Source organism: Ursus arctos, unplaced genomic scaffold, assembly GCF_023065955.2.
Source record: "Ursus arctos isolate Adak ecotype North America unplaced genomic scaffold, UrsArc2.0 scaffold_24, whole genome shotgun sequence".
NCBI lineage: Eukaryota > Metazoa > Chordata > Mammalia > Carnivora > Ursidae > Ursus > Ursus arctos.
Window position 1 is genome coordinate 21174916 of NW_026622919.1, and position 19015 is coordinate 21193930.

The 19015-nt window shown below is 47.0% G+C and overlaps 1 protein-coding gene and 1 non-coding gene across 9 annotated transcripts in view; one reads left to right on the forward strand and one right to left on the reverse strand.

Moving 5' to 3' along the window:
* Positions 1 to 19015, forward strand: part of MED24 (mediator complex subunit 24) — a 32798-nt gene that overhangs the window by 3638 nt on the left and 10145 nt on the right. The window contains exons 1-10 of one of the 8 annotated variants that reach the window (XM_026512909.4): positions 4332 to 4407; positions 4790 to 4955; positions 5044 to 5126; positions 15036 to 15074; positions 15423 to 15496; positions 15847 to 16079; positions 16225 to 16281; positions 17736 to 17847; positions 18002 to 18152; positions 18445 to 18558. In XM_026512909.4, coding sequence (XP_026368694.1) covers positions 4826 to 4955; positions 5044 to 5126; positions 15036 to 15074; positions 15423 to 15496; positions 15847 to 16079; positions 16225 to 16281; positions 17736 to 17847; positions 18002 to 18152; positions 18445 to 18558 — 993 coding nt within the window. In that variant the 5' untranslated portion in view covers positions 4332 to 4407; positions 4790 to 4825. Of the gene's footprint in view, positions 1 to 4331; positions 4408 to 4745; positions 4956 to 5043; positions 5127 to 15035; positions 15075 to 15422; positions 15497 to 15846; positions 16080 to 16224; positions 16282 to 17735; positions 17848 to 18001; positions 18153 to 18444; positions 18559 to 19015 lie in introns of those variants that run through there. The other 7 variants (XM_026512910.4, XM_044389259.3, XM_044389260.3 and 4 more) reach the window with 7 other exon arrangements.
* On the reverse strand, positions 6239 to 6311 carry TRNAK-CUU (transfer RNA lysine (anticodon CUU)). Its single transcript has one exon. It is a non-coding gene; the product is annotated as a tRNA-Lys (tRNA).

The following is a 19015-nucleotide window of genomic DNA, read 5'->3' on the forward strand; positions in this document are numbered from 1 at the left end:
AAGTGATGAGGTGTCCAGCAGACACCCCTTGATTCTGCAGACACAGCCCCACTTATTGGGGAGTTCTGGAAAGACGCAGGGAAAACCTGCTAAGAGGACCTAAACCTCAGAATTTTCTCCCCCTTAGTGATCTTTCACTCAAGAAAAGGTAGTGGAAATGGAGAAAAGAAAGGGGGAGACAGTTTATGGGAGTTGGGGATCAGAGATGAGAGACTGAGAAATTCACCAACAATTGACTGCTAAGGGTAAAGGGACCATTTAATGTCCCCCTCCCAATCATCTTTGTCCCATCGGGTACCAGAGGGCCAGGGAAGGGACTCAGGCCTGGCTGAGCCTTGCTCTTGGTAGCTTAGGCAAGAAGTGGGGAAAAAAACTGACACCTTCTCTGGGTTGTTTTTCAAGGGGTTCTTCTACTTTCATTTATTCTTTTGATACCTTAAAAAAAAAACACCGTTTAATATATGCCAGATATTGGATCCCCTAAATTTTCCAGCTTCTGGTTTCACTCTTGCGTAGAACCCCCTCATCTTGCCTTTGGCAGGAGAGAGGGGAGAGGGGTAGGGGCACAGTGTCCTTTACCACAGAGTTTGAGCCTTACCACACTACAGCCCTCCCCCCTCCAATGAAATGAGATGGGACAAGCTGGTGTGGAGGCCAGGAGTATAGAGGGTTCTCAGGGCCTGGAGGGAGGAGGGGTGCAAAGGAAATGGCAGGCTGGTTTCCTTTCCCTGCCACTGTCCAGGCCTCGGGTGGGAATCACAGGACGTCTCTTCTCTGAGCTGGGAGTGTGGAGAGGGAAGGCATCCTTCAGGGTGCTGGAGAGGAAACCACTCCAATTGTTAGTTCACATTCTGCCTTTCATTGTCCTGGCTGATCTCTTTCTGGACCTCTGTGGGGCAGTGGGAAGTCAGACACAGGGAACTGTGGGAGATCCAGGAACTGTCCTGAGGTGGGTCCACCTTGTAGGTTTCTCCCCCCCCCCCCGCCCCCGCCTCCTCTCCCCCAGAGAGATAGAAAGTGGGGACTGGTCGGGGAAGGAACTGGTTTGGAACCAGCTGTGTATGAGTGTGCGGGAACAACTCTTCCTTTCTCCATGTTCGTGCTGCCAATGAACTCCCCAGAGTGGGGGAACCCAGGCAAGCTTCCAAAGAAAATGTTCCAGCTAGGGGAGGGGAATTACTCAGTTTCCCTGTGGAGAGAAGGGATGCTGAAACCCTTTGTGCCTTGTACGCTTACGAATTATTTCAGTGTTTCTGGGTCCAGGCTCTTGCTACTTTTCCTTATACTTCTTTCTAGCCTAGATAAGGAATGTCCCCATACCTTTAGGTACCAAAAAACCCTATTCCCCATAGCCTCTTACCCAGCCCCAAGCCCCCTCCTCTGGCACACCAGTTCCTTTTCTGCCACTGCTCCAATGTTGCCATGTCACTCCACCTGGGTGACTTCCGTCTGCTCCACTTTTCTGGGTGGATCCCTTCCCCCGCCAGACCAACCAACAAGACGAAGAGGTTGGGGCTTGGAACTGAAGGAGCAGAGGTGGGCGCTCAGCCTTTATCAGCACTGAGGGGGAAGAAATGGACAGCCAAAGAAAGTGGGGGGTAAGAAGGGTTTTTGAGAGGGACTGTGTGGCTGGAGGGTTTCCTTTCTATCCAGACGGGATGCCGGTATATCTTCTCTTACCCACAGGAGGATTTTCAGAGAGTCCCAACTTTGGGAAGAGAGGATCCAGCCAGGGAGCTGGTGGGTCCTAGGAAGCTAACGTGGTGTGGAGGGAAGAGGTGGTGGCGTGTGGAAAGCCTGTTTCTGATATTGACAGACCAGAGAGGCAGGACAGTCAACGTAGAGAAATTGAAGGTGGCCCATGTCCAGAGCTAAGGGAGTCCTCACAGTCCCTTAGGAGTCCAGTCCTTGGGGGAACCCTGCCAAGCCTAGAAAAGGAGCTGCTGGTGAGAAGTAGGGGGACAGGGAAGGCAGATGGCCTGACTACAAAAGCCGCCTCCCTGCCGCTGTGAAGTGGGAAGGAGGCACCCCTCCATCCCCCAGAGATCTGCCAGGCTTCTTGCCAGAGAGGGATGGTTTAAGCTCAGAATATCACTATCCTCAGGGCCCAGATATTCCCCCAAATGTACCCAACACCCACTAACTCAGTCAGGAGCAGTCACAAAGTTGACAGCTTCTCTCTAAGAGGGGCAGTTTGGGCTATGAGGGATGAGAAAGGAGCTACAGGATCCAGGAATGGCTCAAGGCGAGGGGCCCTGGGCTGGTGTAACCAGGAAGGAATGAGCGGAGGGAACAGGCAAAGGTAGATAGGGGCCTGGGAGAAGACGGGAGGCCGAGGAACAGGGTTTGTGGTCCTCTCAAGTGTGAGTGAGCGTGGGGTTTGTGGTTGTCTCAAGTGTGGCCGGGGGCAATTTGGAAGTTAAGTGTGAGGAGTATGGGTTCTCCCTCCTTCCTGCTTTGGAAGCTTTGGCTCCACACATTTGGCAGCTGCTTTGGAGAAATACTATTTCCCAGTGGAGTCACTTGGGTAGGCACAAAGGGGAACAGAATGGAAGCGATGTGGATGGGTGCATGGGGAGGGAGAAAGGCCATAGGCAGTAATGACCTTAGAGGGATGTGATCAGCTCCACTCTACCCCTCAGAATAGGGGTTCTTGTCTCGCTGTTGTGATTCTGCTCCCACACCCAGGATCCTGTTATTTTCTGCCCCAAGGGCTAACAAGTTTGCTTCCAGAGCTTGAGTGGGCTGCACTCCCAGATTCATCCCCTGATGACTGATTTTACCAGTGAAAGGGTGGCCAAAGAATGGTTGCTGGGGAGTATGGTTGGAACTTGGCCTCGTGGACTGGGATATCAGACTTAGGGTATGGGATGGGGGAGCTGAAAGTAGGGAGGGGCAGAACACTGGCTGGGGCCTCCATGTGTATCTTGTCTTCGGTTATAAATGTTAGGGACAATCTGTCCCCAGGATAGGGCAGGGATAAGGGCTGTATATAGAGAAGGCTCAAGACATTGGAGCCAGAGGCGAATAGCATTTGCTTCTGAGATTCTGACTGGAGGGGGAAAAAAGGGCTAACGTCTAAAGCCCTGAATATAATTATGCACGATTTGATTCCATAGGATAAGCAAGACATCATATTGTTTTTAATAAACTTTCAAAAAAAGAATAGTTTTATTTATTTATTTTTAAAAGATTTTATTTATAAATAAGACAGAGAGAGAGAGAGGGAGACAGCACACAAGCAGGGGGAGGGGCAAAGGGAAAGGGTGGAAACAGACTCCCTGCTGAGGAGGGAGCCGGATGTAGGCTCCATCCTAGGACCTTGGCTCAATCCTAGGACCTTGGGATCACGACCTGAGCCGAAGGCAGAGGCTTAACCAACTGAGCCACCCAGGCGCCCCCCAAAAAGAATAGTTTTAGATTTACAGGAAAAGATTTGAAGATAGTAGCGGTCCCCCCACATACAGCATAGCCAATTTCTCCTTTTATTAGCCTCTTACATTAGTACGATATTTTTTACAGCTAATTAACTAATATTGATACGTCATTATTAACTAATGTCTATGCTTTACTCATATTCCTTAGTTTTCACCCAATGTTCTTCTTCTGTTCCAGGATGATATCCGGAATGCCAAGTTACATTTAATAATTACGTCCCCTTAAGCCCTCTTGGCTATGACAGTTTCTTAGACTCTCCTTATTTTTGATAACCTTAACCTCAGTTTCCCCCTTACTTTCCTCCTTACTTCTCCCCATTTTCAAGCACTATGCAGGGCCAGGAGATTCTGGGAGGACTGCCAAATTTGGGGGTTAAATGGTGATGTGTGTGCAACTGGTCAAGCCCCAGTGTAGCCTTTGGAATACAGATGTGGAAATAAGAGCTCCGGTGAACCCAGGGGTGTAGGAGCACACCACACACACACACACACACACACACACACACACACACACGTGGGGGGGAAGGAAAAAAGAAAAAAAAAGGTCAAGAAAGAGGAACATGTGTTGCTGAACGAACGCCACACCCCTGCTGTGCCTGGTAACCAGCACGTAATGAAAGGGTGTCAGAATATCATTTAAATGCCTGGTGGACAGTGACGTCTTTGGGCGACTCCTGCTAGCCAACGGTCTTTCCAGAGCTCTCCGCTTCCTCTGTCCCCTGAGTCTCTGACGCTTCAGCTCATACAGGTGCTTCTCCAAAGGAGAGAAACAATGCGGGCTGCTAGCTTAGTCCCTTAGCTTCCTCGCTAGCTCAATCCAACGAACTACAATTCCCAGAAGACATCGCGGAGCGGCCTGTCTCTTGGTGCATTCTTATTGAATCATGTTTGTTACTCCCAGCCAATAGAAGTTAAGCTCTTTGATAAGTGTCAAGATGGCGATACCTAGGCTCTAGAAGTAGCTTGTACGGTAGGCTTAAAATTGGGGAGGTGGTGGATGAAAAGGAAATAGAGAATTACAGTTTCAAGGGTGGGGACGGTGGAGGAAATGGAGAAAAAAAACTCTGGATTTGGGGTGGTAGGGGCTGAGGGACGCGGCCAGAGCTGAGGGCTTAATTAGGCAATCGGGCTAGGCTTAACCCCTTGCCACCCTCTCCAGTGGAAGGAAGGATGATTCAGGAGGAAGGAACCTGACAGAATCCCTTCCTTGTCCTCTTCCCCATTTTTTTCTATCTAATTCCTCCGCCTCCCTTAAATTTTCCTATATCCGTTTCATTCAACTCGGCCCTCCTCTGTTCTTTCCTTCAGAATCTCCTCTCCCCTTTTCTTAGCTTAGTTTTTTTCCACCTCAGAGCTGACTGCCACCGGTCCCTTCTCAGAGTGAAATCATGAAGGTAGTGAACTTGAAGCAAGCCATTTTGCAAGCCTGGAAGGAGCGATGGAGTGACTACCAGTGGGCAATCAACATGAAGAAATTCTTTCCCAAAGGAGCCACCTGGGACATTCTCAACCTAGCAGGTCTTGAGTGAGGAAGGAAGGAAGGATGGGAGGGCTAAACCCAGAAAAGTTGTAACCACTCAGTCTTCCTTTGTTATTCCCCTTGCAGAAGCACTCCTGGAGCAAGCCATGATTGGACCTTCCCCCAATCCTCTCATCCTGTCCTACCTGAAGTATGCCATTAGTTCCCAGGTAAACTGCCCCACCTATTCCAGAGAGTGAGGATTTGAAGGTAAAAGACTTGGAGTACAGTTGTCAGCTCACACTTGCTAGGGGAATTTGTTTGAACACAACACTTCTCCGAGCCTCAGTTTTCTTGTGAAAATAATAATACTTCATTGGTTGTGATGAATGTTACATTAACTTAGTCTATCAATAAATATTCATGAATGTGTCAGATCGTGGTGTAGACCCCGGGGATATAGCTGTGAGAAAGACCTGATCCCAGCACACAAGGAATTTAGTGGGTAATAACAGACATGAAAATAAGCAGTCGGTCGCAGGATGGGTTTATGATGTATGTTAAGGCAGTACTAGGGGAGTACATGAGAGAGGCACGGAATTCAGTCTTGAGCAATCAGGGAAGGCTTTCTGGAGAAAGTGATGTTTAAACCAAAACCTTATTGTTAACAGGAGTTAGCCAGGCAAATTGGTGAGAGGGTACAAAGCAGAAAGAAAAGCATATGTAAAGGCTGGGAGGCAAAAATCACATGTTGTTTAGGAACTGAAAATAATTTGTATGGTTAGAGCAGTAGTTTTGGTCTCAGGACACTTTTATGCTCTTAAAAACTATTGAGACTCCCACAGAGCTTTTGTTTATATGTGTTACATCTATCCATATTTACCATTTTAGAAACGAAAACTGAGAAATTTAAAAAATATTTATGAACTTATTTATTTAAAAGTAACAAAAAGTAAAGTCTATTAAACAAAGCCTGTTATATTGCATGTTAATACAAATAACATTTTAATGAAAACCATATTTTCCAAAACAAAAAAGCTAGTGAGGAAAGTGGCATTGTTTTACGTTTTTGCAAATCTCTTTAATGCTTTAATAGAAGACAGCTGAATTCTCATATCTGCTTCTGCATTCAATTGTTGCAGTAGGCTATTTTGGTTGAAGTGTATGAAGAAAATCTGTCCTCACACATCAGAGTTTTAGTTTGAGAAGGGCCGAGAATGTTAATAAGCTTTTCAGATAACTGGATATTCATTGACACACATATTCAACAGGTGATTGGAACTACATCAATGAACTTAAAAAAATTAATTGGTTAATTAATTATTTTTTTAAGTAAGCTCTACACCCAACGTGGGGCTTGAACTCACGACCCTGAGATCAAGAGTCACATGCTCTACCAGCTGAGCCAGCCAGGCGCCCCTCAATGAACTTCTTATACTCTGTTACATTAAAATCCATTGGTCTCTCTCTTGCACTTGAACAGATCTTTTACTCATGCATGATTTTATAATATCATGAATTGGTCATGTGGAAAATATCTGTTACTGAGTTACACAGATATTCCAATTGTTGACACATTTAATTATATGATTCACATGTCATGGAGCCTCTGGGACATTCCACATACTGTTGTGGGAGAATGAGAGTAGAAAAGGCAAATAACATCTTAGCAGTATTTAAAAAAGAGTTTTAACCTCACAGACTCCAGGGGTTCCTGGACCATATTTTGAGAACTGCTGGGCTAGCACTTCAAAAAGGAGACTGGTTTAGAGAGAGATCGGGAGGCCTGTGAGTGATGCTAGAGTTTGGACTTTATTCTAGGGTGACGAGTAATCGTTTAAAGAGTTTTAAGTGGAGGAATGGTGTGGTAGGATTTATGTGTGTGTGTGTGTGTGTGTGTGTGTGTGTGTGTGGCGATATTTAACATGCAATAAAATGTACAGATCTTAAGATGATTTCAGTGAGTTTTAGCAGTTGTATATACCCATGTCACTCACATTCAAAATAAGATACAGAACATTTCTATTCTCCCAGAAAGTTCTCTTGTGCCCCTTTCTAGCCCATCCTCCTATAACCACTAAATGTTTTCTGTCACTGGAGATTAGTCTTGTCTATATTCGGATTTCATAGAAATGGAATCATATAGCAAACACTGTATACTCTGTCTTCTTTTGTGTAACATAAATGTTTTTGAGGGACGTCTGGGTGGTGCAGTCGGTTAAGCATCCGACTCTTGGTGTTGACTAGGTCTGTGCTCTCAGGGTCGTGGGATGGAGCCCCGTGTCAGGCTCTGGGCTCAGTGCAGAGTCTGCTTGGGACTCTCTCTCCCTCTGCCCCTCCCTGCTGTGCTCTCATTCTCTCTCTCTCAAATAAATAAATAGGTCTTTAAAAAAATGAATGGTTTTCAGATTTATCTATGTGCTTGTGTATGTCATCAGTTGATTCTCTTTACATCGCTGAGTAGTATCCCTCAAGTGGCATGTAGTTCTTGGACTTCCTCTTTCCTCTTGGCCCACGTCCGCTTTCCATGTGAACACATGTTCATCTACTTTGTTCTTTTTAACTGCTGCATAATGTTTCATATGTACTGTCATATAGGTTTTTAATTTTTTATCGTTATACTCATTGTTTTCGTGGACTTTTTTTTTTTTTAAGATTTTATTTATTTATTTGAGAGAGAGAGAGAGCACGATCAGGGGGAGGGGCAGAGGGACCAGCAGATTCCCGCTGAGTGGGGAGCCCAACATGGGATTCAATTCCAGGACCCTGAGATCATGACCTGACCCAAAGTCAGACGTTTAACTGACCGAGCCACCCAGGCGCCCCTCATTGAATGTTCTTATACTTACTTGTCTGCACTTCTGGGAATGTTTCCCTAGTATAGATACCTAGAAATGGAATTGCTAATTTAAAGAATTCCCACATATTCGGGGCGCCTGGGTCGCTCAGTCAGTTACGCATCTGACTGGATTTTGGCCCAGGTCATGATCTCAAGGTTGTGAGGTCGTGCCCGAAATCAGGCTCCGCACTGGGCGTGGAGCCTGCTTAAGATTCTCTCTCCTTGGGGCGCCTGGGTGGCACAGTGGTTAAGCGTCTGCCTTCGGCTCAGGGCGTGATCCCGGCGTTCTGGGATCGAGCCCCACATCGGGCTCCTCTGCTGGGAGCCTGCTTCTTCCTCTCCCACTCCCCCTGCTTGTGTTCCCTCTCTCGCTGGCTGTCTCTCTCTGTCGAATAAATAAACAAAATCTTTAAAAAAAAAAAAAAAAAGATTCTCTCTCCTTGTCCTTCTGCCCCTTCCCCTTCCTCTCTAAAAAAACGATAAAGAAAGAATTCCCACATACTCAATTGCAATACATCCTGCGAATTGCCCTCCAGAAAGCATGGTATTAGTTTACACCCCCTCCGTGGTGTTTGACAGTGTTTCCCAACACCTTTTGAATGCTCGATAGAATTTTTTAAAATTCCTTTCCAGAAGGCAAAAAATTACATCACATTATAATTTGTACTTCTATAACTGTGATCTTGAGCATTTTTTTATATGTTTATTTGTTCTCTGTATATTTTCTGGGAATTGCTTACGCATATCATTTGCCCGTTTTTCTTTTGTTTTTTTTTTTTTTATTGTAAAAGCTTTATTGAGATATAAGTCACATACTATACAATTTACCCATTTCAAGTATACAGTTTACTGAATTGTAGTATTTTCAGAGTTGTGCAACCACTCCCACAATCAACTGAGAGCATTTTCATCACCCCAAGAAAAATTCTTACTAATTTTTAAGTGTCTTAATATAATTGATCTTGTAATCCTTATCTGTTATTTATGTTTGAAATGCTTGGTCACTTTTTTTTAACTTTCTGATTTTCTTTTCTTTTTTTTTAAAAAAGATTTTATTTGTTTGAGAGAGAGAGAGAGAGCGCGTGCACAAGCAGGGGCAGTGGCAGGCAGACAGAGAGGGAAAGCAGGCTCCCCGCTGATCAAGGAGTCTGAGTAGGGGCTGGATCCCAGGACCCTGGGGTTATGACCGAAGCGGAAGGCAGACGCTTAACCCACTGAGCCACCCAGGCGCCCCTGGTGTTATTTTCTTAGCATGCAGACCTTTTTAATGTTTTTGTTGTCAGATTTAACCATTTTTTCCTATATGGCTTTTGTCTTGCTTAAGGGTTTCCCTGCTCCGTGGATCAAAATACGTTCTCCAATTTCTGCCAAAACTTCACTTTTATTTTTTGTATTTATTTTGCTTCATCCATTTAGAATTTATTGCGGTGTGAGGAAGAGATCCAAATTTATTTGTTTTTTCCAAATAGATGGACAGTTGCCTCAGCTGCCTTTATTGAATAGGCCATTCATCCGTATCCTAAATTCTCTTACAGACAAAGGTCTATTTCTTGATATTTTAGTTTAGTTCATTGATACATTTGTCTCTACTTACACTAGTGCTTTACTGTTTTATTACTTTACTTTTATAGTATATTTGGTGTCTGGTTAGGCAAGTCTTCCCTTAGTTGTTTTATTTTTCAAAAATTTCTTGGCTGTTTTCAGGTGTTTTCTTTTCCAAATTTTAGAATCAACTTGTCAGATTCTTTTTTAAAAATCCAATTATATATATATATTTTTAAATATTTTAATTTATTTATTTGACAGGGAGAGAGACAGCCAGTGAGAGAGGGAATACAAGCAGGGGGAGTGGGAGAGGAAGAAGCAGGCTCCCAGCAGAGGAGCTTGATGTGGGGCTCGATCCCGTAACACCGGGATCACGCCCTGAGCCGAAGGCAGACACTTAACGACTGAGCCACCCAGGCGCCCCTAAAAATCCAATTATATTTTGATGGAGATTTCCTTGACTTTGTGCATTTGGGGAATTTGTGGATTAATTTTAGAAAGATCACTCTGGGGGCGCCTGGGTGGCGCAGCGGTTGGGCGTCTGCCTTCGGCTCAGGGCGTGATCCCGGCGTTATGGGATCGAGCCCCACATCAGGCTCTTCCACTGGGAGCCTGCTTCTTCCTCTCCCACTCCCCCTGCTTGTGTTCCCTCTCTCTCTGGCTGTCTCTATCTCTGTCGAATAAATAAATAAAATCTTTAAAAAAAAAAAAAAAGAAAGATCACTCTGGTGGTAGTTTGAGGAATGAGTTGAAGGCAGGTAAGACAGAAGGCAGGGAGACCATTTAATCAGGCATATATATATATATTTTTAAAGTTTATTTATTTATTTAAGTAATCTGTGCACCCATCGTGGGGCTCAAACTCATGACCCTGAGATGCAGAGTCACATGCTTTTCTACTGAGCCAGCCTCTCACCCCAGGCTTTTTTTTTTTTTCTTTTCTTTTTTTTTTTTTTTGCCAAGGATCAGATAATAAATACTTTCCATTTTCCAGGCCATGTGGTCTCTGTCACCGTTATTCTGTCATTATAGTTTGAAAGCAGATATAGATAGTATATAAGTAAATGGACATGCCTGTGTTCTGATGAAACTTGATTATTTAAAAAAAAAAGATTTTATTTGTTTGAGAGATTGAAAGTGAGCAAGAGAGAGGGAGAGAAGGAGCAGGGGGAGGGGCAGAGGGAGAGGGAGAAGCAGATTCCTTACTAAGCAGGGAGCCCGCTAAGCAGGGAGCCCAATATGGGGCTTGATCCCAGGACCAGGATCATGACCTGAGCTGCCAGATGCTTAACTGACTGAGCCACCCAGGTGCCCTCCGATGAAACTTTATTTACAAAAAAGGTGATGGGTCCAATTTGGCTTGTGAGCCATGGTTTTCCAACCCCTGATTTAGGCTGTTGCAGTGATTCAGGTAAGAGACGATATTAGCATAGGCAGTGGCAGCAGAGAAGAAGACGAATTCCAGAACCGTTCAGGAGGTGGCAAATGTGAGGGTTTGGTGGTTACCAGGATGAGGGGCATGGGCTAGAGAAAGTAATCATGGCTGATGGGATGATAAGGAGACATTGGGAGAAGGGTAGGGCCGTTGTTACGGTTGGGGTGCAGCTGAGGGGTGGAGAGGACACTGATTTCGGCCGTTTTTTTTTTCTTTTAAGATTTATTTATTTATTTGAGAGAGAGAGCAAGCACGGTGGGGAGGGGCAGAGGGAGAGGGAGAGAGAGTTCCAAGGTGACTCCATGCCAAGCGTGGAGCCTGACGCAGGGCTCAATCTCACGATCCTGAGATCATGACCTGAGCCAAAAGCAAGAGTCTGACACTCAACCAACAGCACCACCCAGGTGCCCCTGGCCTTTTTTTTTTTTAAATAGTTTTCTTGTATGTGTGTGTGTGTGTGTGTATACACACACATTTTTTTTTTTTTTAAGATTTATTTTAGAGCGAGAGCTAGAGTACTCGCAGGGGGAGGGCCAGAAGGAAGAGAGAGAGAATCTCAAGCAGACTCCCAGCTGAGCACAGAGCCCAGTGTGGGCCTGATCCCACGACCATGAGATCATGACCTCAGCTGAAATCAGGGGTTGGATGCTTGACCAACTGAGCCACCCAGGCGCCCCTGATTTTGGCCTTGTTAAGTAAGGTGCCTGTGTGAGCTATCAAAGAGAAGACACTTGGTAGGCAGTTGAACATATATGTCCGAACTTAGAAGAAGAGGCCTAGACTGGTGCTGTTGATTTCGGAGTTGTCGACTGCGGATGGTAATGGAAGCTGTGGGCATGGACGAGAGTGTCCGGAGAAGGTGGAGAGTAAGCAAAAGAAATGACCCAAGCCAAATCCCCGAGGAGCCAATCATATGTAGGGAACACACGTATGAAAAGGATTCCTCGTAAGAGTGTGAAAAGAAGAGGTCAGTGAGGTGGGAAGAGGAGCAAGAGAGAGTGGTATCGAGAGCAGCCGGGGGAGGAGAGGATGGAAGAATGAGGAAGCGTTTCCTGGTGTTGGGTGCTGCTGAGAGGTCCGTGAGATGGGAGCTGAGAAGTATCCGTGGGGTTTGACAAGCAGTGTGTTGATGAGCCTACCCAGGAGATTCCTGCAGTGGTAAGGACACAAGTGATTGGGGTGGGTTGAATTGTGAACGGAAGGTGGGGAGGTAGAGACAACGAGCGCACAGAAGGCATGTCTGTGAGAGCAAGAGAGAGAGCGTGGTGGTTCATTGGAAATGGGGGGGGGTCTGCGGGAAGTTCTCTTAAAGATAGAAGATCTCGAGATGTGTAAACACTGATGGGAAGGCAAGGGGGAGAGCAAGGCTGAAGTAACAGAGGGAGAGAACTAAATGTATATGCAGGAGCTTCTGTGCTTGCAAAGTGCTATGCAAAATTAGTCACTGCTTCTCCCTTCAGAGTCAAGAGGCTCTTCGGTCCAGTGCTTGCACATAGAGGGCACTTAGGAGTAGTCGGGGGTGTTGAATATCAAGAGAGAGGAGAGGAGAGAGCAGCCGCAGGTCAGTCGGGCTAGCCAGGTGTGCAGTGGGCCACATAGAGGGGCTCCAGCCTCCGGGGCTGGTGGTAGCTTAGAACTCCTGTGTTGATAGATATATTAAGAGTGAAATAGGTTAAATCCTGCCGTGAAAAACAGTTCAAACGGTTCGCCATGTGGAAAGTATTTTTAGGTCTCAAGAGTAGCAGTGCTTTATTGCTACTGTTAGCAAAGACTTACTGGACGGAATTCTGAATTTGGAGATCAGAAATACATTAGAACATACAGCATCCCTCAGAACAGACAGAATTGGGGTGGGGGGTTCTGTTCTGGTAGTTTGGGGTCAGTTTCAGTGGGAACATCCAGCTCCCCCTTCAGGTTGGTATCCAGCAAGGTTCAGCTCTCTGCCAAGCTCTTGCTATGGGGACATCAGTTATAAATAAACAAACCCTCGCCTGGAACGTTATGGTCATCCTGCCCAGGCAGGCTCCCAACTTTCTGATCACCATCAGACACCAGCTATGGCTTCACAGAACATCTTGCCGAGCGTGGCGCTAAACACTAATTGCGTATTTAAGCCCTCTGTGTGTTTTGCTCTTGTTTATTCAAGAATACTAGTTAAAGGTGTCTGAACAGAGAGCACTCTGTTCACATGATGGAGAAATTATACACAGAAGACATTGCCATGCATGTAAAATTCACCATACTAAGGCCATTGAGGCTGACTGTGCTTTCTCCTGAAATCTTTGGAAATCTTTGTTCCTCTAAGGAAGACAACCCACGAGTCTGGTGATTATCCTGACAGTTTCTATCATTGTATTCTACTTTTTTATTTTGGTGTATTTTGCCACTGATGTTGAGTATATAAATGTAACTACTTTCTAAGCTATTACTCATATTTTATCAGCATGCTGTATTTATTTTTTAAAAATATGACAACTTAAGAGACTTTCCATAGGTTTTAATTTCATTCAGGACACCTTATTTCTTTTGAACTACATCTCCAATCTTACGGTGGTGATGAATATGTTTTACTAATAGAGATTTATTTTTAAAGTTCAATTTTTTCAGAATGCTAGTTCTGAGAATTCATCAATCCAAAGCAGTAAAGACTTACCGAGGACCTACTACGTGCTAGGCCCAGGCTAGGTTCTAGAGAAATAGATATAAATTCACCACTATTTCTTCTCCCAGGGAGCTCACAGTTCAGGTAGGATTTCCCTTAGTCAAATAAGCTTGAAAAGTATTGCCTACTATGTCTCCATTTATCTTAGATGTTTTCATTGTACACACGCATATTATGATTTAGAGATACCCTAGAGTAAAGAAAACTCTATATTTATTCTGTGGTTTCTCAAATTCATATCACACAGAAGCTGTGTGTGTGTGTGTGTGTGTGTGTGTGTGTGTGTGTGTAAAATTTCTTAACATCTTGGGGAATCTTTAGAATAACATCATGCAATAGAAATTGCTACAATAACAGAAATGCTCTGTGTCTGTGCTGCCCGATACAGTAGCTGTTGAGCACCTGCGGTGTGGCTAGTCTGACGAAGGAACTGAATTTTATTTTTTATTTTTTTATTTTTTTTTGACATTAGGAAGCTTTTATTGAGACAAAGCAAACAGTGGGCTAAAAATACTACAGCATGAAGGCAGGCTGAGGAAACCAATCTGATTTCTTTTTCCTCGATGGCAGCCCAAATGACAAACTAAAGACACTCCAAGATTACTATTTATACTTAAGGCAATTTAAAAAACGAGGTCTTAACCAAAAAGCCTGTACCTGGCATTCGAAAAAATACTTATATTTTTTGGATGGACTAAAAGAGCTAAATTGGCTATGAAAAATCTGTACAGCAGGGACCTGTTTTCAGCAGGTTAAGCCTATATACAAGTAAGAATCTCTTACTCTTGTAACATTGTCCTGTTTTAAGAGAAAATGTTTAACTCCCATGCCCTGCAGAGGGAAGGAACTGAATTTTAAATTTTATTTAATTTAAATTTAAACAGCCACATGTGGCTAATGGCTTCCCTATGGAACAGTGCAACCTTGGAAGCTACTTCGAGAAATGCTGATCCAGGGTGTGTCTTTCCTTACTCATTCTACAGACATTCTCAGCAAGTTCGTGGTGGTCACTGAGTAAAAGCATCCTTGTCCTCAAGGAGCTCCTAGTTTGATGGGGGCAGCAGGCACCCACTGTATTGTGAGGGGTATAAGGCGATTACTTGGAGCACATGGGGAAGAATTTCGGCTTTGGGTGGGAGGTTGGGGTTGGTCAGAGAAGGTGTCCTGGAGAAGTCCTAGAGAGTAAGTCCTAGAGAATCAGTGAGAGTGTATAATGAAATTCCCTACCTATTTCAGGGGGCAGCTGCTACCTGTTCATTGCAGGGAATGTTTGTTCGTCTCCATTTCTTGTCCAAATAAAAGTACTCTTTATAGAACTTGTAGGAGTAGAACAACATAACCTCATTCCTGGCCGTTCGTCTGCCGAGTAGCAGTATTTGAACCTTGTATATGGTGGACAGTGAGTGGCATGTGAACATGGAACTCGGCACCTTTGAATGCCCACCTTCATCTTCTCAGTGGGCGTGTGCTGATGATGTCATTTACGGTGATTCCGATAGGAGCAGGAATGGGGATAATGCCTCTCTTTTAATGGGCTGAGGAAGGCCTTTTGAAAGGGTTGAGGTTTTTGGAGAGCTGCAGAACCTTTAAGTGTCAGTATTCGATCCTGTCAGCTGTGCGACACTAGTCTGAACTCTCTCTTTCTTCTTTCCCTCCAGATGGTGTCCTACTCCTCTGTCCTCACAGCAATCAGTAAGGTATGACCATAGCCACTCACGAGCTAGGTGGAGGGCAGGGGGGCAGGGAGTTGGTAGTTGCAGATGGGACCCCACCTCCTTGCCTGCTCTGATCGTGCAAACTCTGAGGCTGGACAGGCAGCACGTGATGCCTCTAGCTGGCATTGCTGCGTTCTGTTGGAGGGAGGGGGATCCCGGGAAGTAGGGGCTGGCAATGAGGAGCCAGTTTCCAATGTTGAAAGAATGCCGAGTCTGAAACCTGAGGTCGGAGGAAAGATGAGCAGGCGTCCTGACTATGCCATCGGCCTCATGTGGGAGACCAGAGGTCGACTGGGATGTTCCGTAGCATTGTCACTGTTCTTTCCACAGTTTGATGACTTTTCCCGGGACTTGTGTGTCCAGGCTTTGCTGGACATCATGGACATGTTTTGTGACCGACTGAGGTAATGGCGGAGCTCCTAACCTGGCAGCATTATCTTAGCATAAGGGAGAAGCTCCTAGCCCACAGACTGACACCAGCTCAGTGGGTTCCTGCGCTTCTTCCCACTTGCTCATCTGCACCCACCCACCCCCATCCTCTTCTTCATCCCCTAGGACAAAAGGCTTTTTCTCTTTGGAGTGGCTTTTTTGAAATCTTGTCCGGTGGAAGCTGATCGGGCTGTCTTCCCTAGGACTTTGCTAGCTTCCCAGCTCTCTTCCCTAGTAGGGGCGTGCCAGGCACTCTGGGGAACATTGGTGTGGGTCATATTTCAGCCTTTGGAGCCAAGACAGATTTTGCATCCTTTCCTGGTAGCTGTCACGGCAAAGCCGAGGAGTGCATCGGGCTGTGCCGGGCCCTTCTCAGCGCCCTCCACTGGCTACTGCGCTGTACTGCAGCCTCTGCAGAGCGGCTGCGGGAGGGGCTGGAGGCCGGCACTCCAGCCGCTGGGGAGAAGCAGCTTGCCATGTGCCTGCTGCGCCTCGAGAAGACCCTCAGCAGCACCAAGAACCGCGCCCTGCTCCACATCGCCAAACTAGAGGAGGCCTGTATGTCCCCCTGGTTCCCCTGAGCCCCACCTGCCACTGTTCCCATAGTCGGTTCTTTAATTCAGAGGGGAGAGGCAGGATGCCATCCCACTTCTTTCCAGGAGGATCTGAAATCATCCCACTTCCTTTTTTTTCTCCCCATAAGCATTGCATACATCCCAGGGACTTGGGCAGGGTGGCACCCGAGCCAATCAACCAACAGGTATTTACTGAGCATTATTGTATGCCCAGCACTGTGCCAAGTGCTGGGGGAGGGGGGTGGGGGGCTACGAAAGGAGCATGTGGCAGGGTCCCTGCTCTCAATAAGCATACATGCTAGTGGGGAGCAAGACCAGTATGTAATATACATGGAAGAAATTAGAGGACGAGAGAAGCACACCATCCATCCTTGTGTTTGTCTCCACACTCCTCATCTGAAAGCACATGACTCTTGTGTTTGAGTGTTGCCTGACACGTCCCTTTAAACATGGTCCCTGTCTGCTGTCAGGCCTGTTGGATCATGCATCCCTTGACTCAAGTGCAGATGTGAAATATTGGAACCCTCCAGAGCCTGAGAGGAGACAGATCACCCGGTGGGAGGGGAGACTCTGGTGTTTCTGGATGTGGGGCCCAAGGCCACGGTCTTGTAGTGGCTTGAGACCGCCTAAGGATCTCTTATTCTGTAGTAACAAGAATGCTAGAATGGGTCACACCCAGGTCTTCAGGACCTGTTTGGAGAATTTATTATTAGGATTAGTGTATTAGTTACTTCCCAAAGTATGTTTTATTGCCTGTCAAAAGTCCAGATAAATGACCCCTCTGTAAAAATGGGCTATGTTGACAGCGTCTTACCTATCTCAAGCCCCTGACAAATGTTTAGTGGCTTGAAAAGTAAATGGATATTTAACTTAATTTTAATGGATCTCAGGTCTTGTCTTTTTGTTTCTTCCCCATGCCACATGGAGGTTAACGGCTAGTTGGTGCCAGTATTCATTATTTGACCCTCTGGAGTTGTAACTAGGATAAGTGACTCATAATTAAGTGCAAAATAATGCAGTATAAACCATGAGTTCAAGCATTTAGGAGGAGAGGTCAGTGGGTTGGACCAGTTGGGTGAGTTGTTGAAGGATCCGGGCTTGAACAAAGGCTTGAGGAGAGTGAGTTTGAGAGGTGGCGATGAATGAGCCAAGCGGGGGCGCCTGCAGAGGGGGTGGGTGGTGAGAGCAGAGGCCTCGGCAGGGCGAGGCAGGGGTGAGCCCAGGAGGCTGGTTAGGAATCTAGCTTGACAGCCGTAAAGACTGGTGGCCACTTGCAAGGCTGACCACTCCTGATGCGATTTGTGGCCGCCTCCCCGTTCCAGCCACTGGACTCCACCCTGCTGTGCCTCTCTCTGCCACTGCCTGTGTTGGGCCGCACCTGGGCTCTGAAGTCGGCTACGTGCATCCCCTAGAAGGCAGGCCTCTGGGGATAGTTTCTAGGGCCTTCACTGTTAGTGCTCACCCCCCTTCTAGAAACAGTGCATGCTGCCCTCAGGCCCCTGGCCTCCATGTCATCCTCAGGGGAAGCCTTCATATGTGGTTTTGAGGACCCAGGGGAGCCAAAGCTGAGGAGCTCAGGGCCAGTGTCTTCCTCTCCTCTGTTTCCCATTGTGTGTCTGCATTTCCTCTTCTCCACCAGCCTCCTGGACTGCCATTGAGCATTCTCTCTTGAAGCTTGGGGAGACCCTGGCCAGTCTCAGCAACCCCCAGCTCCGGAGCCAGGCTGAGCAGTGTGGCACGCTCATCAGGAGGTACAGGGCTCCCAGGCTGATGGGGGTGGTGGGAGAGAGGAAAGGCTCTGCGTGTGGCTGGGGAGTTGTGGCCCCTGGCCTCCGCCCCTCTGCTCTCACCTGCCCTCCACTTCCTGGCGCCCCACACTGTGCCCCGCGTGTCTGTTCCCTTCAGCATCCCCACAATGCTGGCTGTGCACTCGGAGCAGCTGCACAAGACCGGCTACCCCACAGTCCACGCGGTGGTCCTGCTCGAGGGCACCATGAACCTGACAGGCGAGACACAGCCCCTGGTGGAACAGTTGATGATGGTGAAGCGCATGCAGGTGGGGGGCCCAGAGTGGCCGCTCTGTCCACATGGCGGCCTGGCCACGTGGGGCAGTGGGGAGGATTCTTCTGGTACTTCTTGGGAGAAAGGGGGATTCTCCTGATTCGTGGTGGAAAGTGGATCCCTGTCATGCAGGGTGGTGCCATTTCACGTGACATCCCTGCTTCTCACCTGTCCTGCACCGTCTCTGAGCTCGCCCGACCGCCCCCGCCTTCCCCCCACCCTGGGGCCTTCAAAAGATGCAGGGGGATGGGCACCCTCTTAGGCTTCACTCTCCGATCATCCCACAGCATATTCCCACCCCACTTTTTGTCCTGGAGATCTGGAAAGCTTGCTTCGTGGGGCTTATCGAGTCTCCCGAGGGTACGGAGGAGCTCAAGTGGACAGCTTTCACCTTCCTCAAGGTACCCGGGACATGGGAGCAACAGAGCACCCGGTCTAGCAGTGGTTCTCAAGAAAAGCAGCGACACCCAGGATCTTTGTCCCGCATTTCTCTCCACCGGCATTGTCCGCAGCCTGCCAGGTCCCCCAGCGCAAGTTCCCATCGAGTCTTTTCTCTGAAAGTCCCGGGGCTATATTTAGCCGACTTGGCAGGCGCCTGCCATCTCTTAGCACACAGGTGCCGTTTAGCTCAGTCATCAGCCAGATTGGCGCAGGGCAGTTATGGGAGCCGGGGAAGTGGCCCTGGTCCTCGAATCAGGGTTCCTTTGGCTTATGGCGATTCCTTGTGGAGCCAGCAGAAGTGAGGGGTCCCTGTGTCCTGTAGGCATCGGGCACCGGACACTTGGATGCCTGCCAGCTTTCTAATCTGGCCCTGAGAGTGCTTTCGTTTCCAGGATGGGAGGGTTCCTGTCTCTCTGC